This window comes from Meles meles, chromosome 12 (assembly GCF_922984935.1).
Source record: "Meles meles chromosome 12, mMelMel3.1 paternal haplotype, whole genome shotgun sequence".
Lineage (NCBI taxonomy): Eukaryota > Metazoa > Chordata > Mammalia > Carnivora > Mustelidae > Meles > Meles meles.
The window spans coordinates 19,451,687-19,478,585 of NC_060077.1; the positions used below are offsets into that span (position 1 = coordinate 19,451,687).

Consider the following 26,899-nt stretch of genomic DNA (forward strand, 5'->3'; position numbering starts at 1 on the left):
CTTTACAATTCTGGGTTTGAACATCACTTTCCAATATGGTTAGAATTGAAGGGTTGTGGGGCGCCTGGGTGGCTCAGTCGTTAAGCATCTGCCTTCGCTGGGGTCATGATCCCAATGTCCTGGGATGGAGCCCTGCATCCGGCTCCCTCCTCAGGGGAAGCCTGCTTCTCCCTCTCCCACTCCCCCTGCTTGTGTTCCCTCTCTCGCTGTGTCTCCACCAAACAAATAACACCTTTAAAATAAAAAAAGAATTTAAGGGTTCTGAATTTAGGAAATTCCACTATCCCACTTAAGAAAAATTCTGGGGGCATCTGAGTGACTCAGTGGGTTAAGCCTCTGCCTCAGGACATGATCTCAGGGTCCTGGGATCGAGCCCTGCATTGGGCTTTCTGTTCAGTGGGGATCCTGCTTCTTTCTCTCTCTCTCTCTCTCTGCCTGTCTCTCTGCCTACTTGTGATCTCTGTCAAATAAATAAATAAAATCCTTTAAATAAAGAAAAAAAGAAAAATTCTGAAAGAGGATTTAAAAAAAATAGAGGATAGGGACCCCTGAGTGGCTCAGTGGGTTAGGCCGCTGCCTTTGGCTCCAATTGTGTGTCCTGGGATTGAGTCCCCTCTCAGGCTCCTTGCTCAGTGGGGAGCCTGCTTCTCTCTCTGCCTCTGCCTGCCACTCTTGCCTGCTTGTGCTCTCTCTCTCTCTGACACATAAAGTCTTTAAAAAAAAAAAAAAAAAGAATTAAAGAAATAGAAGATAAACAGCTCAGAGCACTGGGGGCACAAGGACATCCCCGCCCACCCCATTAACAAAGGAGATTCTGTCAAATGGACATAAGCACTGAAAGTCAGTAACTCTACCCCATGTCCCCTGAATTAGCATTTCTTGTGAGCAGTAAGAGATGGGCCCTGAGACTCGAGTCACAGAGGCTTGTAATAATGACACAAATAACCCAAACCTATCAAAACCCCTAACACCATTAACTCACATTATGATACATAATAATAGCAACAGGTAAGAGTAGTTTTCTCAGTAGAACAATTTATTAATGGATATGCAATAAAGTATGTCCCCCCAAATCTTTCCAGAAATGACAAGACTAAAAGTAAATTTGTTTTCAGTTCTCTGGCAGTTTTTTTTTTTAATGTAAACATAAAATATTTGGAAAAATGATAAAAAGTAACAAGTGAATCTGTAAATATATTTTTAAAAATCCTATCTCAAACAGGTGCTTGAGGCTTACACATACAGATGTGCTATGTGATAACTGGGTTATTTATCTAAACAGAAATCAAAAGGCACTCTGTAACTTCGACAACAGCAGCACACATTCAGTCAGGCCTTCAGAGGAGGGAGGATGACCTGAACAAGCAGAGCCAGAACCATGACAAGAGACAGATGGACACACGGACATAATTATACAAACAGGTGCCCAAAACCTATACGAATACAAGCATGATCGCTAAGTAAATATCCCTCGAGGCGAGTCTCGATGTAGGCACACGGCAGTGAGCACACCCCACTGACCGGTGGTTTCAAGACTCTTAAAAACACATGAAGGCCAGAAGGCTCCTCTCATAATTCCGAGAACGGGGCGGTGATCAGCCAGCAAATGCAATGCCCCGTTCAGATCTGAGTGTAAGCTAAGCCGCCACATGCATAAACTGGGAACGTGTGGAATTCATAATTGTAGGACACAAAGAACACAGTTCCAAACCGCTCAGCATCATTCACACTTACTGTGTGGAACCAATAACGTCTCCATCCACTTCCAGCCCAACGTCAGAACACAGACGTGCTGACATGGTCACAGATGGCCGTCACTGGAGTTAGCGACATTGTTACCATCCTTCACGTTCATTTACAGTTTGCCTAGCTGCTACCTTCCAGAAGTCCACTCACTAGTGAGACCATGTACACTTTACAAGTCAAAAAATCAACCGTATTGTTATACTAAACAACATGAATGAGCAATAAAAATCTTTAATGAGCGATCCCTGTAAACGCTGGGAATTCACCTTTGTAGTTCAGCAGAGTAGTAAGTACTTAACAAGAGCATTTGAGGACTCCATACAACAGTCTACATCTAGAAGAATTAATGTCTGGAAATAATTTCCACGAGTTTAGAAAGTACTGAATCCTGGTCTTCTCAGCATCCTAAGCTCAGGCCTTAGGAATGTAAACAGGGACACATAAGGTTTATTTCTAAGGAACAAGCAAGAGGCCATGGGCTTTCACAGTGCAGGAACTGATTTATTATCTCGAGCCGTGGAGATGAGCACAGTAACGGGGACTGTCCTGGAGGGTGTCAAGGGCACTGGCGCCCTACACGTCACTACCAACAGAAGGCACTTAAAGGCATTTCTGGGCCTTGGCACCCGACATGGACTACACCAAAGGCAAACTGAACGGTTGTAAAGGCGGCTCTGACGATGTCACGAACATTCTTTCAAAAGGCGATATTCAATATATAAAAATGGAGCGAATTAAGATGTTAATATATTAAACAATTTATAAACATTAAAAATTATAGATATCTTACAAAACAGCTGTGATGATAAACATTTTTGTTGCAAACAACAAACACACACGAATTAAACACAGTACAAAAACATCTCTTAATTAGCAGGTTAGCTGGGAGGGGTGGAGAAGGAAAGCTCAGACCTCAAATCTACTAGCTTCCTAACACAAAGTATTCCTAATTAAACTTCACATGTATTTTTAACACTGAAATATAAAAAAATTGAAATTTTCAATAATTTCTTATTTTAAGGCCACTGAAGAAAGTTTCACATTGTTACATTGTTGTGATATGCTGTTCAGAGTCCAGGGTTGTTCGGGGTAACTCGTCACACCCATCCCACTCAGACTTTCCCTGAATGATGCATCCTGTCGAGATTTGCCCTCGCCTTCACTAAGAAACGGTCAGCACCCAGCGCCACAGGTCGCAGCATCTGGGGCTCAGTCATGGAACAGGAGGCCGCGGACTTGCTGCAGGTGTGGTCTGACTCCGAGGAGAGTGGCTCTCGGGACATGGTTGCTATGACAACGTTGTTGCTAGGACAATTCCAAGGATCACAAGCAAAACAATTACACAAATAATAATGAACATCATTTTCTGCAAGATAAAGAAAAACATTAATTAATTTGCAAAGTACCAAAAAAAAGAAATCACTAATGTCATTTAACAAAATCTGAAAGAGTTTAAAATACAAGTCCCACAGGTCACAGAAAAGGACAGAGTGGGAAAGGAAAGCTCCAGGGGCGAAGCTCTGAGCTACACACACATGTCTATTAAATTAAGGGGATGTAGCTAAAATGGGTGTTGTTACAATGACACATGCTCTTGGAGGGAAAGGCAATGTCTACTAGGCACCGTGCGGGTTCTTAACGAACACTCCCTAGTGGTCAGACGGAAACACAATGTTTTTCCCAGATGCACTGCACATCTTCTCCAAACCTTACATGAATCTCTCGTTTGCCAACCTCCGACCTTCCCGTGTTTTCATACTGAGGTGTGTGCACGTGTGTGAGAAACCGGAAGCTGCTGACCCTTCTCCTGCCGCATCTGCAGCGCAGAGGCTGGGCTGTAAGCACAGTCAGCTTTGTTCTCAGCTAACAAGCATCCCTGCACAGCTGGAAGCTAGCCCGCCCTTGGCTTAGGGTATCTGGTCTCATCCAGGGGACTTGTCCGGGGGAGAAGGCAGGAAGTCACAAGATGAAAGGCACCCAGCCCTGCATGACTCTGAGTTCCCTTTGTGGACAGTGGACTCATCACCTGCACCACCAGCTCGCACACACAGGCCACATTGGCGCCTAAGAAACATGCCTGTGAAGATGGCATGGCTCTGAGCCAGCACCGGCCTGCAGCAGCTCCGTCCACACTGCATGCCAGGCCCACAGTAAACATTCAGTCAGTCACTCCGAGGGCAGGGAGTGCCACCTTCAGGTCCCCACGTTCCGGGCGTGAGGACTGCAGCCCCAGCCGCATCCCACCATACACCCATGAACTCTGCTCAGCACAATGATCTGATGACAGTCTTTCCTCTGACTCCAGTCCCTTCTTCCTTCCCATCCGCGGGCACCCTTCAGCTCCACACCTGCTGCCGCCACCTGGGGCCCCTGGGAGACCTGGCCACCCTGCACGTGAGCTCGGACTTTCTGCACCCCGGGGCTGGCTCTGCGCACCTGTGTCCTTCCTTCCCCACAGGCTCGAGGTGGTGCTCCCCCGAATTCCATGACAGCTGAACTCCTGCACTCCAGATGGAACAACCATTCTTGTCTAACACCCCACCAACAGCTCAAACCACACATGCGCCCTTCTCTCAGTGGGCAGAGCACACCCAGAGCGCCAATCCTGTTCTGAGTTCTAGGCATGGCTCTCCCAACTCACAGACATAAACCACAGGCCAAGCACTCTCTGCCTGTTTCCTTGGACCAGGAATCAAGTGCTCCCCCATGCTGCCATGTTACTCCCACAAAGTGCCTACAGTCTGGTGCCTGGCCCCCCCAGAGGGCTCTGCTGAAAACATAAATTTTCAGAAGTATAATTATAGACATCAACCACTGCATTTGTATAAAAGAAGTAATTGTTGACATGTACTCTGGCGTGTTTTTATTAATGAGAACTGTTCTGTATTCATATCTGAAGACATTGGGTAAACTGGGCCCAAGGCCCACAATAAACCACTGCTCCCCCTAAAATCACACCGAAAAGCCCACTTTTACCCAATAGCATGACCAAACAGCATCTCTAGGTCCAACCTAAACATTAATTTTAACCTTTAGTGTAACCACGTTCAAACAACCATATTACAACCACCAGAAAAAACTAAGAAAACACATATTTTTAAAGCAATTATAAAAATATTTTTAAATGCAATTATATTAGCAAAGAAAATCACAGACACCACATTAGCTCTAGCAGAGCTAACAGGACAGCATTGTGAAGATCACATAAATGTCTCAATACAGAGTGCTAAGCCTCCTTCCTTCTGAAGAATAACCTATAACCAGGTCCGCGGCTGGAGCCTCTTCTGAAACCACTTCCCGTGTGATTCTGGGGTGCGTGGACGATGCGGGTTCAGGACCCCCAGCCCCCACAGCAGCGCGGGCCTCCTCTCCATTCGATGTCCGTCCCATGTCTGCAGTTGCTCTCACAGCCAGAGAGAGGGCTCCCCAGGACCACCCGCCATCACTCCGCAGCCGGGCGCTACACCACAGCCCTCGGAAGGAGCTGGCAGACCGGCCCGGGACAAGGGATGCAGCCTGCCAGCCGCATGCCAGACGAGCACCCCACAGGGAGGAGGGTCCCAGGTGCACCAGAGACCAGAATGAAAACACAAAACGTACTGAAGCTTGGAGAGTGGTGAACAAGGCAGAGATCTAGGGACCTCCATCACCATGAAGCAGAACCATGTGTTCTACTCAGGACCCTTCACGAGCGGGCGGGCTGACCCAACGGCCTTCGCTTCAGCACGGGGGCATGGGGAAAGCACCTGCAGTGGGTGCATGTGAGACGAAGGACGTCCCCGGAGACCCCGCTCCCACTCCCCCCCGCAGCGGGGAGACCTCACAAAGCAACTTTCAGTTGTTGCAATTATTCCCAAAGCTGAAACCTGAGAAGGTCAATGAATGCAGGATGTGCCGGTTCACTGAGCAAGCGCCTCTGGGCTGCGGGTGCCCCATGAGCGGGAAGGGGACCTCTGCCACATCTGCACACCAAGGCTTTCACGGGCCACATCAGAAGGCCGCCCTTGAATGATGACCCTCAGCCGCCTGTTAACGCCCAGTGCATGTGGCGGCTGGCCTGACCTCTGCAGCCGGGCACAGGCACCATGGGCGACACGCCGGGCCCCACCCTGCGGACAGGCTGGCGGGACTGGGCAAGCCGCATAGCTGATCGGGACAGTTACTGCGTGGACGAGCAGTCAGTTCCTCACCACCGCGCTGGCGGGGGCACACACGGACATGATCCGCACAGGCATCTGCCGACTGATACACCGATAATCAGAGCGTCTACAGAAACCAGGGCACTGACACGGCTACAATCATCCACTGTTTCTGTCAAAGAAAAGCAAGCCAATTACATTATGGTGCTCTCCTAGCACCACGTTAGAAGACATCATTCTGATAGTAGAACCATCCCCAGGAAGCTGCTTTAAAATCCAAGTTACAGGACACCTGATTGTTTGACAGCTTTTAGTTCTTTAAAAGCATGGTTTTTAATTGCATGAGGTGAGGCTGTTTGGAGATAAACGGTTCTAGAGCTCAGGCTATCAGGTTCCATCAACGCCATGGATGAGTCTGGAGGGAGGGAGGCCCCGACCCCTATTCCAGCAGCCAGAGCTCTGTAAGGAGCCCTGCCCTGTTGTTCCATGTTTGTTTGCTGCCGCAGGGGACCCTCTGCTGCCCCTGCTCCACCCCAGAAAGCACAGCACCCCGACGCCGGCTGTGCCCCCGGGCCCTGAGGTCTGAGCAGATGTGGTAGTGCGGTGTCTGGGAGCAGAGTGAGCAGTGTGGACAAGCCGTGTGACGTCAGGGGTCAGCTGTGTCACCGGAGAGGTGGGGACAGTGCCGGACAGCAGCTGACACAGGACAGGGAGGCCTCCTCAGCGGCAGAGTCTGCACTTAACAGGAGTCCTGCTGTCTTTGTAAAACCAACTTTTCACGAAAATTCTCACTGCACTGCTATGCTGGTTAGGGAAAGGAAGGGACCGGACCCTGGCTAATGACCTTGTCAGACTAGTCCACAGTGTGCCCGGAAGCAGACTGAGAACTCACATGTGGACCATATCACCTCCTTCACGCAGGAGTATTTTAAACAGTGGTGACACAGACTGATGTCATGCTTCAAGGACAGGAGCGTGCTCAGATAGGCCTGGGAGATGCAGGCTGCGAGAAGAGCCCAGAGGAGGCCCTGAGCTGCAGCCCACGAACAGTGAGCACCGCGGCCTCCGAGCGCAGACTGCAGCCCTTCCTTTCTTGCCTGCACTCTGCGGAGAGCACGTGGAAACCCCCAACCAGAAAGGCACGGTGAAGCCGCACAGCCCTCTTCCGGGACGGGAGGCAGCAGCAGGGACTTTGTGTGGCCCTCCCCACACTGGGGACAAGGACAGCAAGAAGAGCCGGCAAGGAAACCTGTGAAACCCGGAGACAGCTTTCTTCTCCCTGAGTTAGAACTGAATTCCACCATGTCGCTGTTTTCTTGGAAGAGCTTTGCTCACAACTCACGCAGGATTCGGGTACGGACAACCCCTTCACAGAGCCTGAATGGCCGCGGCTACAGAAGACTGTAGTGAGGGCTCAGCAACACTCTTCTTCCTCCAAACCAGAGAATCAGCAAGTAACCCGAGGGAAGAACCAAGGGTTCGCGGCACAACAACGTGTGTGACCAACAGCTTCTAAAATTCTGATTCCATTAGCTTTACACCCGCTCCAGACACCGCCCAAGACACGGAGGTCTCTGGAGAAACGTGGGGTCACAGAACACAGAGACTCACAGTCAACACATTTCCCTACACAACCTTCACTGTTCAGCAAACAGAATCATTCCATTTGAGAGTGAAATAAGAATTTAAGGAATCATTTATTTCCTGAAATCCCTTTTAAGGAGGGCTACCTCAACACACCACCCTCAAAGCCAACACAACAGAAGCATGCACTTGAAGTCTTAGGAGGCAGACTCACCCGTCTAGCTTTGCTGCGGTACCTAACGGCTCTCTTCGTCTCTTCTTTCGCGCGCTCGACGTAGTCTGTGGCGTTCATCACGTTCTTTTCTATGTTGTTGATCATTTCGCCCTTAAGACAGAAAGTTCCAGGCTCAGAGGACATCCCCGAAACACCTGAGCGCGTTTCTTACGACAGCCACGGAGCACCAACAAAGGCTTCACGGGGATGTAATGTGCATGTAATAGACACTGAATGTTTTCCACGTTTACAGACAGATGAAACCACTGTACACATGCCAATACAATATGATCAGAATTAATGTTTTAAGAAGAATGAGCACAGATGAGAGGGGTGGGCAGCAAGGCTGAGGGTGAAAGGCACGTCAAGGACTCTCTGAGATGTACTCTCGTGTGCGCGCAGCTCAGTGCCTTCCTGACGCGCGCACACACGATGTACAATGACATCGGTTTGAGTGGTTGGCACACTGCTGTGGTCTTAGAACACCAGAAAACCAAGAGCAGCGTATGTGTGACGCTAGGCTTATGAGCTTCAGGAAGTGTGTGGGGCGAGGCGAGCGCAGAGAGGAGCGAGGGGAGAGGGGACGGTACCTGCTCTCCGTCCACGGCAGACAACCTGCAGCAACGCCGGCAGCAGTGGAAAAGGATGACCATTACCTCCCGCGCTCACTAGCAGCTCTGACTACGCACAGTCTGAGCTCAAGGAGCTGACATAAAGCGTTACTAACACTCTTCTACAAGGAGACCATGACACAAAGCTAAGAACACAGCCCTTTCCTAACAGACCTTGCTGCAACACATCTGCTATAGAACCATCATAGTTTGTTGAAGGTGCTCTGAAACCTTCCGTAATTACAGAAACAGTGTAGTGTCCTTACTGCAGAACCCTCCCTGAAGACAGGAAGCTGGCAGAACCTTCTGGTGTGGGAAGGCAAGGGCCCAACCCAAGCCAAACAAGAGTGAGCCCACGCCCCACCCCCGAACCCCCTCCCCGGGGCTGTTGGGTTTTCCTGCCAATCACACAGTACCTGAGCTTTCCACATCCTCGAAATAAACAGTGTTCTTCTAAAGGTCAGGGACACACATGGATAATGAATCCCATACAAGGATGGGCTTCCCGTCACCCCTCATATAATCCAGAAAATACGCTGGTCGGGTTTGAAACTTCTCACCAGACTGCTCCTGCCAGAGCAGACCCCGAAAGCAGGCTTCGGAGGCATGAGGACACGACCTACCGAAGATGCATGACATGGACCCTCCCACAGTGTGGGTGTCACCAGAATCCTAACCCCTGAATCAACGAGCAGCCATGCACAGGCCTCGCTCCATACTGGAAACATCAGGGAGGGCCTGATTCAGGTCCCAGGAGTCAGAACCCACCAGCCTGTATTCGACACTCATTTTACATTTTGTGAGGAACTGTCTACACTCCTTCCACCCTCTTCCCTTGGGTGGCCCGCCCTCCCCACCTGTGTCCTGGACAAACCAAGAATTAGACCACCATGCCGTGGGCACAGGCTTCTGCATGTGTCACAGACAGTCCCCTAAATTTAGGGCTCATTCTTTTAAACGTTTCTTCCAACTACCATTCTAATACGTGCTCCTTGTAGAACACTTGAGAAATACATGTATTTTAGAGAAGAAAATTAAATCCCTACAGTCCCATGTTACCTTACTTGGTAGATCTCTTTCCTTCTGTGAACACTGTTGTGCAGAGCTGCATTCATGCCATGTACACACACGGGTGTGCATGTGTGCTACAGGATTATGCTTACACAGATGGGTATGTACACACATAAGACTCTGTATATCCCTCTTCATTCACAATTCCAGCTCGATATTTGTACGTCTCACTAAAAATCTTCCTGAACCGAAGTCTGCCCGGGTCTGCCTCGCAGGCTGTCCTGCGCACACACGGACTTCGAGTACGAAGCCAATCCCTCTCTGTCACAAGCTGAAGCTGCTGCCAGCATTCCTGCCTCACAGTAACGCTGCAAGCCACTTCTGACTTTTGAGACTGGACCCACAGCTCTGGCTTTCCCGGCCATGCAGGACTCTACTAGGAGATTCCACAGATGCCCGCTGTCCTTCTGGGAGACAGGGAGCTGTGTGCAGTTACCTGGGTCTCCACGAACATGGCCATGTCTGTGAACATCTCATGTAGCTCCCGGATGCTGGTCTCCAGCTTCATGATGTCCTTGTGACGAGACTCAATTTCATTGAGTGCTTGTCTAGTAATTTGAGAATCTGATATAATCTTTGAAAAACAAACACAAAAGAGAAATACTGATGAACTCAGGGCCGCTTCGGGAGTGAGGCATAGACAGACACGTGCGGGCGCGCGGCCGCGGCCTCCCAGGCGCTCACGTCTGCCGTGAAGACAGAAGGGCTCCCACTCTCCAGCATCTCCTCCAGCTCATCATCCGTCGTGGCTCTCCCAGCTGCAGGACGAACACAAACTCCACTCAGAATGCGCCCACATTTGTAAATGACCCTCTCAGCCATACGTCACCAACTACCACCCGAGTTTACGTTTTTAAAGGCTTTTCGGACCTTTTAAATGTATTTTCTTAAATGAGTGTTAATGTTGAGAGAAACTGACCTAAGACTAAGAAACAGGAAAAATTGGAAAACTCTCAGAAGAACCTCATAACTGGAACGAATCATAAAATCTAACTTTAGTAAGAATGAGAAACAACTCTAAGGAGGACGACATATGTATCTGGAACCACACGTTTTTCTAAAAGTTTACCTCTGACTTATGGATAAAGGATGTGTTATCAGCATAGACTAGAAGGTTACTAATAAAAACTGAACAATTAGAATCAGGGGCTTTAATACTCGTTATGTGTTGGTTGATGGTATTTTTTCCTTGAGCTAAATGTATTAATGCTCTCTAAGAAATACATCCACAGGTTTTTGAAAACACTCAATTGATAATTATTCTTTTCAATTTGTGCCATGAAAAACAAAATTAAATGAACGTCATAATAATGAAAATCTCATTTAAAGAGAAAGTTGACAACAGCATTATCCATATTGTCATCAGGAAATGACCCAAAAGTCCATCATCTGGGCCCCAGAGAGACACAGCGTGGCCCATCCGCACGATGGCGCCTGAGCCAGCATGCCGCAGATAGCTGAATCTCGAAAAATCTGTGTTAAGTGCAAGAGGCGAGTCACAAAAGGGCACATACTGTGTGACTGCACGTATATGAAGTGTCCAAAATGGGCCAGTTGATAGAGGTCAGTGGCTGCCTAGGGCTCAGGGGAAGAGGCCCGAGGAGTGACGGATGTAGGTGCACATCTTTGGGGTGAAGATGTTATGCAACTGGCCTTGTGACCCACTAGAGCCGCTGACCTGTACACTCTGCACGTCACTGGCGTGGGATATAACTGAGTCTCTATAAATACAATGAAATGCTGTTTGAGGTTCACACTCGGGGCTATCCTAGGCTCCCCAAGTGCCTGAGGAGGTGCACACAGCCCACAGCCCTGGTGGCCGCCGGGCCCGTCATGAGCTCGCGCCATAGCTGAGGAGGTGGTCTTCTCTAAATGGGAGCGGGCACAGCTGACTGACCTTTAAGTGGTCAGCAAAGTGCCTTCTGCCCAGAGGAAAACCAGAGCCCCACCATCCCAGTCTGACGGCAATGCACGGGTCCTTGCAAGGCAGGCTGCAGCAAAGGGCCGCCCGCACTTGCTTGCCAGACACAAAGCCCTGTGAGGCCCTCTGAGACCGTCTCCCCAGATGCGGCACAGAGGGTTGGGGGCAACAGAAAAGTACTTGGGGAGATAACGGCTGGAAGTTTTCCAAATCTGATTAACACTCTAAAAGTAAAGCTGTTAGAAAATAATTTAAAGTTCACTCACCAAGGATTTTCCAAAGGACATAAATAAAGAAAAAGTTCTGGTGATTCAGTGAATAGGAAGCCATGAAAAGGTTTTAGGTTTTGCAATATTGACAAAAATAGAGATGGAATAACTCTTCTGAAGTTACAGTACTTTGATGTCAGACCTTAAGAATAATATGTTTTTAACAAAAATGGCATTTTCCTCTACTCACTTATTTCTAGCTGACGTTGTATCCGTCCTTTGCTCCGCTCCCGGAACAGAGTCTGTGCCTCATTATATTCTGTCATAACTTCCACAAATTTCCGAGATAGTACGGAATGCTATTAACACAGAAGAAATTAATATATAACGACCATTTCTTCTCCTGAAAGTGACATACAAAATATGACACCAAGAAAACTAAAGCCGTCATGGGAGTCCTTCAGCCAGAAAGCAAGAGGACCAGCACCCAACTCTAAGACAGAACCCATGCCCACAGCTTCCCGTGCGCCAGCAGCTCGGACCCTCCAGGGCCCCCACTGCACGGACGTGGATGTTGGGACTCGAACCCATCCGTGGTTCCCGTGTCACCAGACACGGCTGGGCCTGCACACCGGGCACCCCCTTGTCAAGCAGAAGCTAACAGCCTGGACACCACTGTCCACACCACAAACCTTTAGAAGGTGTGGACCCCACCCCCCACCTTCCAGGGACTTGGATAATTCAGATAATATTGCTCTTCAGAGCAGAACCTTGTTGATGGACGGGATACCCTTTTCCTTCATAATAAGGAGGTCATCTCTAGATCCCCTCCTCTATGCAGAGATGTTGTAAGGATTAATGGACATAAAGATGAATGACTTCGAATTTGAAAGCAGTAAAGAGTCCTATTCTACACATCGCTGCCATCTGGGCGAGGCCAACAGCCAAACCTGGGTTCTCCGGATGCGAAGATCCACCGAAGTCCGATTCCCGCTCTCATCCTCATCAAAACTTTGCTCAATCACTGGAAACAGGGAGGGAAAGAGTTACCTTTCAAATTAAACACCGAAGTTTCTCAAGCCAAACTTCTAGCTGCTTTTCTTTCTTATCTTTCCAATTCCTCATAGATGTACGGGTCTTGATAATGATCACCCATCAGTGTTAATACCACAAAATAAAACCACATGTTCTATCTTAACATTTAAAAGAAAAACAAAAGAAATCACCTGACTCTGATGAGTTTGGAGAACTTAACCATCCGTCTACAGGAGATACAGAGCTTTCAAACTCTGAAGCATGGCAAACTCTGATGGACTAATGTCCTGGTTTCTCCAACCAAAAGAAAAAAGGGGGGGAAGATGGAAGGAGAGTCTGAGTTTTAAAAACTTTAAGTGACATGCCACCAATCACAGGGTATGGCCCTCATCTGGAACCCAGTTCAAGCACACTGTAAGAAGAAACTCAAAGAACACTGGGGAAGCGTAAATTCTGATGAGATATTTCCTAATAAATGTGTCTTGGGGCGCCTGGGTGGCTCAGTCATTAAGCTTCTGCCTTCGGCTCAGGTCATGATCCCAGCGTCCTGGGATCGAGCCCCACATCAGGTTCCCTGCTCCACAGAAAGCCTGCTTCTCCCTCTCCCGCTCCCCTTGCTTGTGTTCCTTCTCTCACCGTCTCTCTCTCTTTCTGACAAATAAATAAAATCTTAAAAAAAAAAAAAAAAACTGTGTGGATATGATCATGGCACATGGTTGTATTTGGGGGTGAAAATCCTTCTGCTCTTCAATACACTGACATATGTACTGATGAAGCCACAAGGGCAGGTGGAACCCTAGGGGTGCAGAGCTGAAGGGTATGGCCACAGGCTGGGGGGGGTCATCTCCCTGCCCCCACCTGTCTGCAATACGCCAACAAAAGTTCTTTCTGATCTGCCAAGATTTCCTGGGTTTGAATGCTCCTTTGTAACAATCAGATACAAAGTATCTTCCTGGCAGTCCTGTTTATGCCCAAACCTCTCAGAAACCACCTCTTGGAGCTGAACCCAAGCACTAGAAGCTAAACTCCTACAAATTTAAGAAACTATTTAAGAACTGGAGATTCATATGAAAAGCTACTCACCTTCTGAAATACCTGTAATTCAGCAAAAATGTCATAAAAATAGACCTCGATGAGAGATTAACAATTTATAAGCAAATGTTTAATTAACCTTGATGAATATGAACTAGTTGTTCTATCCTGAATTTGCAGATTAACACCTTCAGCTTTAGCCCCCTGTGTGTAGTCCTTAGAGCTAGCAGCTAAGAATTCTAGAACAATGAGTAACGCAAAGGCCACTACCCACCCCAAGTTCATACAAATTAAAGCACTCACACTTCCGACTTGTAAAAATGTCAAGAATCAGAGATTATAAAGGGAACACGGATTACCCACATGCCCCCATCACCCATTACACGCAGCCAAAGCTGTAAACTCACACTTCAACTTGGCTCGGATTTTGTTAGCAGTTTTCTTGATTTCTTTGTTCAGATCTTCAAGTTCTTCTTTTATTTCTTTAAAATTAAAAAAAAAAAGGACATCTAAGCTATAATACACAATTAACTTAAATGGAACAACATTCCTGGTAAATATTCAAGTGTTTGGGTCTCAAAGTGGGGCTCCCAGACCAAGGAGCCTCAGCACTAGGTGGGGTCCTTGTAGAAATGCACATTCCTAGGCCCCGCCCAGACCTACTCAAGGTGGGACCTGTGGCCTGCAATCCGACCTAACCAGCCCGCAGGTGACTGTGAGGTGCACCTACATTTGGGAAGAGCTGGGTGATAGCAATTAACTGCTGAAACAGTTCACTGACTTTGTTGCTAACACCTAGACCTAAGGAAGGAAGCAGAAATTTAACCATGTTCTGGAAAGAAGTTCTCCCACATGTTTGATTTCCTTTGTGCTCATCTCTGCCTGATTGAAGCAGGTTCCTCACAGAAGTGCCTGTCCCGCACTGGGAAGACTGAGGCGAAGCCCCAGACACAGCCACTGTGTCTGGAGAGGGAGAGCAGTGCAGGAGTCGACAGGAAAATGCACTCGGGGCAGAACATGTGCAGGTGTGCGGCCCAGCTGAGGACACAGCACGGCAGACTTGGGAAATAGCTATGAGGCACGGTAGGAGAGGAGGGGGGCACCAAACCTCCGTAACTGAGAACCAAGCCTGGAGCCTCAGATGGATCAGAGCCCCGTTCCCCAGCTGGTACTCCCCAGGAGCACCCCACTCTGGATACGAAAGTCCTGGGCTGTTCCAGGACAGATCCCGGACTCCCCGCTCACAAAGGCAGGCAGGGGCTCAGGTGTTCGTGAGGGAAATGGAACAGGCATGACCAGATCTGATCCCTTCGAGGGACAGAGGAGAGCCATAAGTTTATCCGTGGCAGAGGTGGCATTTCAAACCACTGGGGAAAGGATGTGGCACGATCAACACTCCTGCTGAGAACCATCAGGAAAGCTGGACAAAATGTGTTTTAATCGGCTGGAAGGCATTACCTAAAGCTAACAAGGCAGGTAAGGAGATCCAGGAAGACACCCGGAGAGGGGAGCCAGTGACTAGAGAGGCTTGAAGCTGGAGGCAGGGGAGAGGAGAGAAGAGCTGCAAAGCTCTGGAGGAGGGGACCATGACACAGCTCATCTAACCCACCCAAACTACACCCAGAACTGCTGCTGCCCCTGGCCACCTGTCAGAAATGTTTAAAAATCATCTTCTAGAAAAGGAGGACTCAAATTACTGCCACACGCTTTTATGCACAAAACCCAGGGCCCAATCCCAAATAGCCAGGCATACAAAGAACCACAGTAGAGGCACACAGACCCCAGGGGCACCAGGGAGTGGATCATCAGACATGGTGGGATCATTACGTCCAAAGGGGTGAAATACAAGACTAAGAATTTTGTCAGAAAATCAGTACAGAAAGGAACCAAGTAAAATTCCAGGACTGAAAATATCTCACCCAGAAATCACTCAACGGGTAAAGAGAGGTCTGCAGATGAACTGCAGACAGACTCCCCAACGGGACGGTGAGACGGGGGCGAGAACAGAACAGGGGGCAGGGGAACCATGGGCACAGGGAAAAGGCCTGAACACGCAGACAGACTGCAGGTCTCCCGAAGAGGGAGGGCAGGAAACGGAGCAGGGACGGCTCGTGAGGACAAAGTGGCCCAGGTGGCCAGAGGTGCAGACCCAGGGGCCCAGGAGGCTAACTCAGGAAAAGCAGTGCAAACAAGAGAAAACCGCACCCAGAAACAGGGCAAAATTGCTAAACCAAAGACCAAGTGTCTTAAAAGCTACAATTCAACAGCTGACTTAAAAAAAAAAAAAAAAGACACTGTAAAGATTACTTCAGAATCTTCAAGATGGTCAAGAAAATTACTTTCACCATTCAGTGAAAACATCCTTCAAGAACAGGATTATAGTTGGAAAATTGCAGATAACTGCATGTTCCCTACTAAAAGCAGTAACAAAGAGTGCTCTTTTTCTTAAAGACTTTTTATTTTAATTTATTTGACAGAGAGAAACAGCAAGAGAGGGAACACAAGTGGGACGGTGGGAGAGGGAGATGCAGGCTCCCCGCTGAGCAGAGAGCCCAATGGATGCAGAATTCAATCCCAGGAACCTGAGATCATGACCTGAGCCTAAGGCAGACACTTAACAACTGAGCCACCCAGGCGCCCCCTAAGAGTGCTTTTTAGAAAGAAACGATCTCAGATAGAAGTTGTGAGACTCAAGGAAAAATAAGGAACACTGGTAGGGGTATGCACGTGGGGGGATCTGAATGGGTATTCATGGTACAAACGTTTACGTTACTTTTGCGCATCACGTACGTATGACAATATGTGCGTACAAGAACAGATGCGGTTAAAGTTTCTGAGGTCCCTGTGTTACCTGGAAGTAGTAAAAACACAGATTCCTGTTGGAACGTAAGTCAAGAATGCACGCCGTACCGCAGAGCACAGCACTGCAACAACAAAAGTCTGACTCATAAACAAGCTAGCGGTGGAGGGGATAAAATTCTTAAAACCTAAGCCAAAAGAAAGCCTAGAAAGAGAGAGAGTAACGGAGAACAAGCAAGAAAAATGAAAAACAAACATGACTGTGAATGTCCACCCCAATATATCAGTAATGCTCAGTAACAGCCGACAAGCACGTAGAGACCAAAAATGACCAGACTGGAAAAGTAACAAACCCCGTAATACTGTATGTATAAAAGACGAGAGAAACACATTAGGCACATGGCTATGGGAAGATCATCAGAAAGTGGCAGGGAGGAGCACCTGGGTGGCTCAGTGGGTTAAAGCCTCTGCCTTCGGCTCAGGTCATGATCTCAGGGTTCTGGGATTGAGCCCCGCGTCGGGCTCTCAGCTCAGCAGGGAGTCTGCTTCCTCCTCTCTCTCTGCCTGCCTCTCTGCCTACTTTGTCAAATAAATAAATAAAATCTTTAAAAAAAGAAAGAAAGTGCCGGGGAAAGCGATCCCACAGCCACGAATCAAGGCAAACCAGGGAGCTCTGTTCACGCAGGCAATGTGGCTGCAAAGGCACAGAGAGCATTCATTAGTGGCAGTGGGAGGGATGCTCTCCATGATGAAAGGCCCAGTGCAGCATGAGACCCTCCTCCGGTTGTGAAGGCCTTGACCCCCAGCTTTCTGCGCACATGCGTCTGGCCCAGCCCCGGAAGGAGGGAAACGGCCGGCTACAGAGGGTGTCACGGGACCGGGCTTGGGGCGAGAACAGGGCTACCCGTCAGGCAACAGCACTGAGTCAGCATTACTGGCCCCAGCCAGATGAATAGTGCCAGTGAGCAAGGGTGTCCTTCGGAGATGAGCCTCAAAATGGTCACTCCGAAAGGAGTCAGCACAAATAACACAGCACACACAGAACACACGTATCACACGCGACAGCACGTACAGTGTATGTCCGTATGGGTGCACACACACAGGTCAGCGTGGCCAATGTGGACAACCGCTGAGGCCCACACACCGTCACGGCAACCTTCCTGTTAATCTGAAAATGTTCACGTTGATACTGTGGAGAGCATGTCTAATGGTGCCAGTCCCTTGATCCAGCAGGAATAGGGCCAGGAACAGGACACCAGGGTGCGGGCTGGTGGGCCTGGGCAGCCCACCCACCCATCGTGTACCCCACTCCGGAGCTGGGCAGGGAGAGTGCCGAGGCATCCCACCTGCCAGGGGCCGGCAGCCTGCTGCCCTGTGCATCACCCCAGGCTCCCCCCTCCCAGGGCCCAGTTCCACAGGACATGAACTGTACTTCTCTTTTCAAGGGTCAACTAAGTAAGCACTAGGACAGTGCCTCCCACATTTTGGTTCACACACTGTCACGAAACAGACAAAAGACCAGAGCGATAGTTTTATTCAGAGCCCAGAAGGGACCACTGGGAAGCATTAAGAGCTCTGCCTGCAGGGAACCTGGGCGGCTCAGTGGGTTAAAGCCACTGCCTTCAGCTCAGGTCATGATCCCAGGGTCCTAGGATCAAGCCCTGCATCAGGCTTTCTGCTCAGTGGAGAGCGTGCTTCCCCCACCCTCTCTCTACCTGCCCCTCTGCCTGTCAAATAAATAAATAAAATCTTTAAAAAAAAAAAAAAAGAGCTCTGCCTGCATTCAAAGGGTAGTGTTATCCGCCTAAGTTCTTTGGAGGTAAATTATCCAAAAGAAAAAGAAAAAAAACCCGCTAATATTCACTCAAATTCAATTTTCCCCAAGAATCAAGATATTAATAGATGTTGCATAAAAAGTTCTGTGGGCAAATAAGCACGTGGAACACAATACTAAGGTAAACAAGACTTTATCTAAGCTGCACTGCTCAGGGTTTTTATTACTGAGGACATCAACTTCCCAAGAGGGGATCTGGCATGACGAGGTGCCACAGCTCCTGTTTCACAGGCTAGTAATAACATTCGTGCCCCAGAACACATTTCAGGAAACGCCCTTCTAAACCATAAGGTAAGGCACCTACTGAGGGTCAAATAATTATTTTACAAAGACATGCAAAATCTTAAAATTAAGAACATGTTGGGGTGCCTGGGTGGCTCAGTGGGTTAAAGCCTCTGCCTTTGGCTCAGGTCATGATCTCAGGGTCCTGGGATAGAGCCCCGCATCAGGCTCTCTGCTTGGCCGGAGCCTGCTTCCCCATCTCTCTGCCTGCCTCTCTACTTGTGATCTCTGTCTGTCAAATAAATAAATAAAACCTTAAAAAAAAAAAAATTAAGAACGTGTTCATTTTCCATGTAATATCTTTATTTTGTCAACGTAAGGCTATATACCAAATAATTCTCTAACGAAAAGTTGCTTTCAGCTTTCCTCCGAGATTGAGAACAAGTCCCCACCACCACTTCCACTTAACCCCGCATCAGATACTTAATCCCATATCAGAGGTCACTGAAGTAAGTCCACTAAAAATCGCACAAAGCGAAGGGAAAAGTGTCTTCGCAGATCACATGACTGGGCGCAGAGCCAACCCAACACGATCTACACAGAAATTAACCGCATTAATAGGTAATTAGGCGAGATAATGGTCAACGTGTAAGAACCCACCGTACTTCTAGACACAGAAACGAACAGTGAACACAACCTGCGGCGGGTACTGTTACACTGTTTACACTATCCGCCTCGTAAGAAACACAGTGCAGGCTGTGTGCGGTCCCTATACCAAACCCTGTGAGCACGACTGAGCGAGATCAAAGAATTGAAAATTGTAGTGGGACAGACCCTTTTACGGATTAAAAGATATAATATTGTAAAAATACCAATTCTTCCCCAAAATGATGGATGGATTCCAAGTCATAATCTCTGGCTTATCCAGATCCATCTTACCTTTATTTTTTTTTAAGATTTTATTTATTTATCAGATAGAGTGAGCACGCACATAAGCAGGGGGAGTAGCAGAGAGAGAGGGAGCAGCAGACCCCCAGCTGAGCAGGAAGCCCGATGCGGGGCTTGATCCCAGGACCCCAGGATCATGACCTGAGCCAACAGCAGATGCTTAACCAACCGATCCACCCAGGTGCCCCATCCATCCTACCTTTAAAGTTTTCAGGATTTATCTCTCCAGATCAAGGAAACACTCCCTTATAATTACCAAGGTCCTCATTCCTGGTTAACTTAAAATCATTTCTTAACAGACATCCAGAACAGCATACTCCATACAAAAAAGCCTTTCCTGAACACTTAAGATCACCTATAAACCTGCCCTAACAAATGCTGTTTTCCAACTCAGTCTCTTACTTTCTTTTATTTTGTTTAAAGATTTACTTTATCTTAGAGTGAGCGAGCATGAGCAGGGAGAGGAGCAGAGGGAGAGAAAGTGCGTCCGAATGGAGGGGCGGCCTCCTGCCAACTTCCAGGATCCGGACAAGTTCCCTGCGCCACCGTCAGGTCCCCTACGCCACCGTCAGGGCTGAGGCCTGGCTCACAGGCAGTGAGAGAGAGAGGGGCACAGTTTTTAAAGCCAGTGACTTACTTCCTTCTGGGTTTGGTGCAGAAAGTATGATGCTGTGGTTTTTCTTTACTTCTTCAACATATTGAGCTATTTTAGCTGTACTGTTCCTGATCTCCTCAACCTAGGACAGACACAAACAGCCATCACTATTGTGGCAAATTCCAATTGCTACCCCTTCCTATTACCTAGAAAGGGAAGGATAAAGGAAGGAAGGAAATGAACAATCACATCAAGAAATACCAGCTTTTTTCAATTCTCACACTGATAATTACTTATTTTAAAGATAAAGAAAATTACCATGTTAAGATCCATACTCCCATGACTAAGGCGATATCAACCAACATTCACTAAGAGAACTATCAGGTGGGAAAAACCTTAACGATCAATAGCCAGCGTTAGCACAGGTGACAGTCACCGGAGGCACACGGCCACGCGCCCAGCGCTCTGAGCAGTCAAGGAGGCGGCGGCCACGCCGGCAGTAATACTCCATGTGGGGAGGTGTTCGCGGCCAACGGGGCCAAGCCTTCATAGTCACATTTTCACCTCTCATGATCTAAACTATTCAACGCTTGTTTCAAAATGTTAGGTACTCACCAGCGAGATTTATCCAAATGGATCCATGCATCCATAATTATCACACCAAAAAAAGAGCTTAAATATTTACTGATTTGTTTTAAAACAGTAATTACAAAACCACTGCATGTTGTGGCAGTAGCCCACATCCCAGTCCCATGAGTGTCCCCTTACAGGGGACTCTGCGGATGGGGCTGAGAGTCTTAAGATGGGAAATTATCCTGGATTGTCTGAGTCACCCCCAAGCAGCCACAGGACTCCTCACAAAAAGGAGGCGGAGGGTCAAATCTAGAAGACCAGAGTGTGCCAACCTGAGCAGCCTCTTCCCTGGAGCCTCTGGAAGGAGCCAGCCCTGCCGGCAGGCTCGTTTCAGGTCCAGCGGGGACTGCTTGATGATGAATGCAAGTCGGGGGAAGCCACTCGGTTGTGCTAATTTGTGACAGCAGCGAGGAGAGACTAAGTCCACACACATACTCGTGAGAGAATGAGAGGAAAGGAGGACTTCGTATCACTATAAAGATGGTCTTGACCACATGGACTCCGTGAAGGGTTCTTGGCTTCCTCAGAGGCCCCAGGGCCCAGCTGCAAAGCACATCTGGAAAACCCAAGTGTTGGAGGAGAGGGTAACACAGAACGCTGCCTTCCGAGAAGGGAGCACGGCCGTTACTACGGGGCCTGGGGGGGGGGGGGGCGGTGATTTCCAGCCACACATAATTTCTGTAGGACTTTATGGGCTTCATGCGTGAAAACAATTAATAAAGTAAAAGCTGATTCTTTTAAAACGTCTGCTAGTTCATCACGAAGGTATAAACACATCCGGCGATGCTCTGCAGGAAACTATAGTCATCAGGAGAAAAGACACCATTTGGCCCCCCGCAGAGTTCTGTAGTAGACAGCCCCTCAGCCTCTCCAACAGCGGCCCTAGTTTGGCCCAGAAAGGAAAGGAGGCTGTCCCGCTCCCCACACAGTGCCAGGGGGCAGCGCCGTAGTCACGGTGGTGCCCACTCCCACCGACAGCCAGGTGGGACACAGCGTGGGGTCTCTTTCTGTCCCTTACAAATCACCTTCATAAAGGGGATGTTCCCTGGCCACCCAGTAGGGCACCATCCTAAGTTCTTAACCAAACACCAGCCAGGTGCAAAATCCTATCTTTTACAACATTCTGTGTGATGTTTAAGATCTGAATGCCATTCTCTAAAAACAAGTTTGTTATTAACAATATCGTTGTCTATTTGTCTAAGAAGTCACTCCACAAAGCTTAACTGTGAAATTAAACAACTATTTAACAAGTGAGAACCTAACTTCTGCTGGGTTCTGCTGTCCCCGAGCCCACACACCGTTCTCACACTTCTGGGGTGCCACAGCCAAGCGGGGTCAGCATGTGGTTCCCAGAAACCAAGAGCCAGGTCTGCGGTATATGAGTCTTCTGTCAGACATAACAGCAACATTTCATTAACACCAGGAGAGTCTTTAAGAACTACATCTTCACAAGGAACTGGCATGGAAGAATTAAGCAGGTAAAGGGGGTAAAATATAAAAATAATTTCACGGAGTGAGTAGGTAAAGTCAAGACAATACAGAGGTTCTCATTTCCAAAGGGAAACCAGGAAATGCAATATCGTAACTGCTTTGCACTTTAAAGTGAGTCCCTGTAGGGGCGCCTGGGTAGCTCAGTGGGTTAAAGCCTCTGCCTTCGGCTCAGGTCATGATCCCAGGGTCCTGGGATCGAGCCCCGCATCGGGCTCTCTGCTCCGCGGGAAGCCTGCTTCCTCCTCTCTCTCTGCCTGCCTCTCTGCCTACTTGTGATTTCTGTCAAATAAATAAAATGTTTAAAAAAAATAAAAAAAATAAAGTGAGTCCCTGTATCAAACAATGACTTTCATGGTTTTCCCAGTAGGTACAATCAGGAGCTAACATCATAAATACCAGAAACCCCATGGCTACGCTAATCCTAGGTATTCAGCAAACTCTGAAAACTGCTAACTTTTCATATATTTGTATTAAAACAGTACACTTTTAGGACTTTATTTATATTTATTTGAGAGAGAACAAGCACAAGAGCAAGTATGAGCAGGAGCAGAGGCAGAGGGAGAAGCAGGCTCCCCGCTGAGCAGAGAGCCGGATGTGGGACTCGATCCCAGGACCCTGAGATCTGGACCTGAGCCAAAGGCAGACACTTCACTGAGTGAGCCACACAAGCACCCCAATATATTACTTTTTTTTTTTAATCAAATCTGCACACTTACAGGCCCGTTCAGACTGTCCGTGCATTCAAGAGCCAATGACACTATTAGACCAGGTTCACACAACCACACCAAACCGTGCAAGGGCAGTTTTCATCATTAAATAACAATAATGGACATGTTTCTTCATGTTTAACAAAATCAAAATATTTGTTCTGTGACTCAAATTCAAAAATGTGAAATCGTGGAAAATTTGGTCAAATATAACTTAGGTTTAAGCCCAGAACCAGCCTTGGGGAGCTACGAGGGAGAGGAAAGGTGCTGCAGCAAACCCATGGGAGCAAACAAGGGTCGCGGTCAGCTGCAGGGAACGTGGTCCCAGGCTGCTGGGCCAGGGCCGATACCTCGGAGAAAGGCCAAGTTGATGGATGGCAGTGTTCCCACAGTTATATACCTGTTCACGCATTACGCTTTTCAGCAGAGGAACTGAAGATGCATACAATGATCTCAGAAATATTTCTGAGTTAAGAGCTCTTGGACACATACGGTCACCATCTGGGGACCCGCTGCTGTTCCAGGAGAAACAAGAGAAGTAGTATCCTGTGCACGCATCAGCTGAGGGGCACCCCTGCCACCAGGACTGGCATGCCATTCTCTAAAGGACAAGGGGGCCCTCAGTCTGGAGAGCACCAGAGGTCCTGGGGTGAGGATCTGTGAGACACAGGCCTACCACAGGGCGTGGCAGGTCTCCCAGAGGCAGCCTGGCCACAGAGGAGCTATCTCCCCGCCCCAGCTCCACACTGAGAGAAGCGCCACCCAAGGCGGGAGTGTAGAGCTCCTCCTTGGGGAGGACAGGGGACCTGGGGCTCCACCGCTGCAAACCACCACTCCCAGCAGCCCCTCCCCAAGCCTCTTACCAGGAAGAATGGCTCAATACAACCAGGTATGTTCAGGGCATGAAAAATTCTAGAGAACGTAAGTCAACAGAAACAACTTTTGCAAATGTTACATTTAGTACTATTTCAAATATCACACACACACACACACACAGTTACTCTAACTGTGTTTAAAGAAGAAAGTCTAGCTGGGCTTCATCCAATGGCTCTTACCTGGTGGAAGAAATCATCCATGAAATGGTCCTTTTCAACAACAACACTTGTGTCCCCATCATCATCTTTTCTACACTAAAATGTAAAATATAAAAAGGAAAATTCAGATTTTAGAAATGTTCATGTAGGCCCACATGGTCCAAGAGAAAAGCGACCGACTGGAGCGGGAGCTCTAACAAGCCAGAGCTGTCTGCGACAGACTGAGGACTGGCTGGTGGGGCGGGCGGAGGCAGCGGACAGCCCTGTGGGCAGCACCGCCGCCTCCTGGAAGCAATGGTGGGACTTCCCAGAACTTGGTGACAAGGAGCTGCTCATTTGCACCACGGAAGTCAACATGACCCACCAAGTTTTATCCTCAAGAAGTGAACCCCTCGTACCGCATATTTTCTATAAAGATGGAAAATGCTGACAGCACGGGCTAACTTTTCTAAAGCACACAGTTTTCAAGGAACTTGCACCTGTAGCAGCCAGCGGTCCTCACTGTTCCCTATGTGAGTGACTCCCAGGGGCGCCCACAAACACTCAGTGGGCACTCTAATAAGGAAACACTTACTAGGAAGAAGGAAAGCAACTGTCCTGACCCCTGGAAAGAGCGGGGGATGCTACACCAGCAATCAGGCTCTGAATGTTTAAATCCCATCAGAGAACATTCTAGGGCAGTTCTCAAACTTGAGGTGCAGGAGAGTCGTGGGAAGGCTGGGTCTCTGACTCCCCAGGTCAGGGTGGAGCACTCTGAACACTCTAATACATCGGACACAGTCTCCTGCCGCTGCTGGTCCCGGGACCCCGTGTGAAGAGCCACTTTCCAGGGAGGCTAAGCCTGTACAGCGGAAGCCAGCCCTAGGAAGGCAGCCGTGCACAGCACATGTGCAGAGCTCTGCCAGCTCAGGGGACTGCTCCGCGGCTCACTGCGGGCATCAAAGGCGTGTCTGCAGCATCCCCTAGTGGGGCTGGCGGGACTGCAGGACAAGGAAAGAAAACCTACCAGAAAGTCCGTGGGGGGAATGGCTCTGAACCATGTGCCTGAGGACACATCAGATGAGCCCTGCAGAAGCCGAGGCGGCCGTGGGTTTCGGGAATTCTCAGAACCTTAGCAAAATGGAAATCGTTACCCACTCCACGCCTGCACTGCAGCTTTACTGATCTACAGCCTAGGAATAACTTGCAGACAAAATTCTACTAGAATTTAGCTAAGAAACATCTGCAAAGTTCATAAATGTTTAAGAAAACATAGGAGGCCTTCCCTCTGCACCATCCGGGGCCCTCACGAAAGTCAGGAGATTTAGCCTAAGAGTCACCAATACTCTGTCACCGCCCTGAGGAGATCTCTGGAGGTCACCTCGCTCAGCCTGGGGCCTCTTCTGGGCGAAGATAAGCCACGTCTGTTGGCGGAAGCAAAGGGAAAAGAGAGGTTTCTCTACGATAGAGAGGAAGAGCTCGCTCAGAGGAGCAGCTTGCGGAAGGAGAATGGGAGGAAGCCCTAATCACAGGGACACTGTGTGCGGGGACCAGAGGAGCAGGGCGGGACCAGCAGGACAGGACCAGGGAGGCAGTGGGCAAGAGGAAGCAGAAGCACCACCAGCATGAGCCTGCACACACTCTCTCTCGCTGGAGGGACCCACTGGCACCTCTCAGACAGGCGCGACTGCACACTCTGATGACCCTATTTGTTCCCTGTGCCCTGACTCCCCTTAGCGTCCTGAGTCACACGGAGCCACCACCTTGCTCTCACATGATGACAGCTATTGAGAAAGACGCCTGGATGAGGGCTACTGACAATGCTAGGTTTGTCTGTGTTAACAGAACAAGTGTTACGAGTTGAAATGTGCCCCTAGGAAAGCAGACGTAGAAGGCATAACCCCAGACCTCAGCCTGTGAACCTCGCTGGGAACAAGGGACACAGCAGGAAAGCCGTGTCCCCCAGATGTGGGCTCCAGACTGCTCCCCAGCAGCACCTGAACCTCCGAGGTCTGTCTCCTGGTCTGTGAACCATGGGTTCTCCCGGCCCCACCTCCTTCAGAGACAGGTTGTAAGCACCTCCGTCCCCCTGTGTGACGGAAAGGGTCTCTGTTTCACAGGGCTGTGTCATCGGCTCATTCTAGTCTCGGCTGTGAGTAGAGCAGCACTTGAGCCGGGGCACCGGCAAGCACGCCACTGCAACGGATGTCAAGGGGAGCCACGGGTACTTCAACCCCACCGCGGGCCTGGCTCGCAGAGACAGAGCGCTGCTGCTGGTGCACCCAGGGCTGCGGGAAGCACCCTCGCCAACCACCACCCACGGCCCAGGTCTGCATTGCCACGTCACAAGCTGGAACACGAACCACATGGTGAAGGGCTGTGCACAGGTCCTCAGAGCTAAGCAGTCCTGGACCAGCATGTGCCCCCCCCCAATCTGTCCCACTTTACAAAGCCCATCATCAACAAGTCCTCCATGCTGACTCTGGCCACAAAGAGCTGCTCTTTACCACCAGCTCCAACACTCGGCCAATGGTCCCATTCACTCTACTGTCCCCATGCTGCCAGGAAGAGGCCGAGGCACCGAGAACAGAGGGGCTGCCCTTGTCGATGTGAGTCCAAATGCCCTCGCTCTTGAAAATTCTCCATCCACGCCTCAGAGGAAGGAGCTTCCCCAGAGGTCCTCCGCTGCAGACGGAGCCGGCTATCAGGCCCTCCTCCGGACTCCCGGCGGCAGCCTTGCCCATCGCTTCCCAAAGTGTACTCTGCACCCCACTCATCCTGACTTGGCCCTGTACTGCCCTACGGTGGCTATCCGTCTTCCCTTCTCCAAGGCGGGGTCTCAGCAGGAAACAGTTACGTCACGTCCCACTTGAGTCAGGAGCAAGACTGAAACAGCATCAAGCTGGCTTCCTGTGAACGGACGTGAACTTGACTTAGGAGTGAGTGCGGGGGTTCCAACTGTGGCCCGGGGCGAGAGAGATGAGAAAGGTGTCCGCCCCACCAGACTCTCGCAGGGCCGCTCCCATCTCTCAGCTCTGAAAGTCTCTGCAGACTCACACAGGGCGCTTTGGTTTTCCCTGCTAGGGAACGCCGGG

The 26,899-nt window shown here is 49.2% G+C and overlaps 1 protein-coding gene across 6 annotated transcripts in view; it reads right to left on the reverse strand.

The window, feature by feature from the left end:
• Nucleotides 1-1,114: 1,114 nt before the first annotated feature.
• Nucleotides 1,115-26,899, reverse strand: part of STX2 (syntaxin 2) — a 31,975-nt gene continuing 6,190 nt past the window's right edge. Inside the window, exons 2-12 of one of the 6 annotated variants that reach the window (XM_046025542.1) lie at nt 23,847-23,921; nt 20,003-20,102; nt 13,970-14,044; nt 12,722-12,757; nt 12,446-12,519; nt 11,746-11,854; nt 10,050-10,123; nt 9,802-9,939; nt 8,274-8,298; nt 7,684-7,794; nt 1,115-3,051 (exon numbers count right to left, since the gene is read on the reverse strand). In XM_046025542.1, the coding sequence (XP_045881498.1) occupies nt 7,706-7,794; nt 8,274-8,298; nt 9,802-9,939; nt 10,050-10,123; nt 11,746-11,854; nt 12,446-12,519; nt 12,722-12,757; nt 13,970-14,044; nt 20,003-20,102; nt 23,847-23,921 (795 nt within the window). In that variant the 3' untranslated portion in view covers nt 1,115-3,051; nt 7,684-7,705. Of the gene's footprint in view, nt 3,113-7,683; nt 7,795-8,273; nt 8,299-9,801; nt 9,940-10,049; nt 10,124-11,745; nt 11,855-12,445; nt 12,520-12,721; nt 12,758-13,969; nt 14,045-20,002; nt 20,103-23,846; nt 23,922-26,899 lie in introns of all 6 variants that reach the window. The other 5 variants (XM_046025541.1, XM_046025537.1, XM_046025538.1 and 2 more) reach the window with 5 other exon arrangements.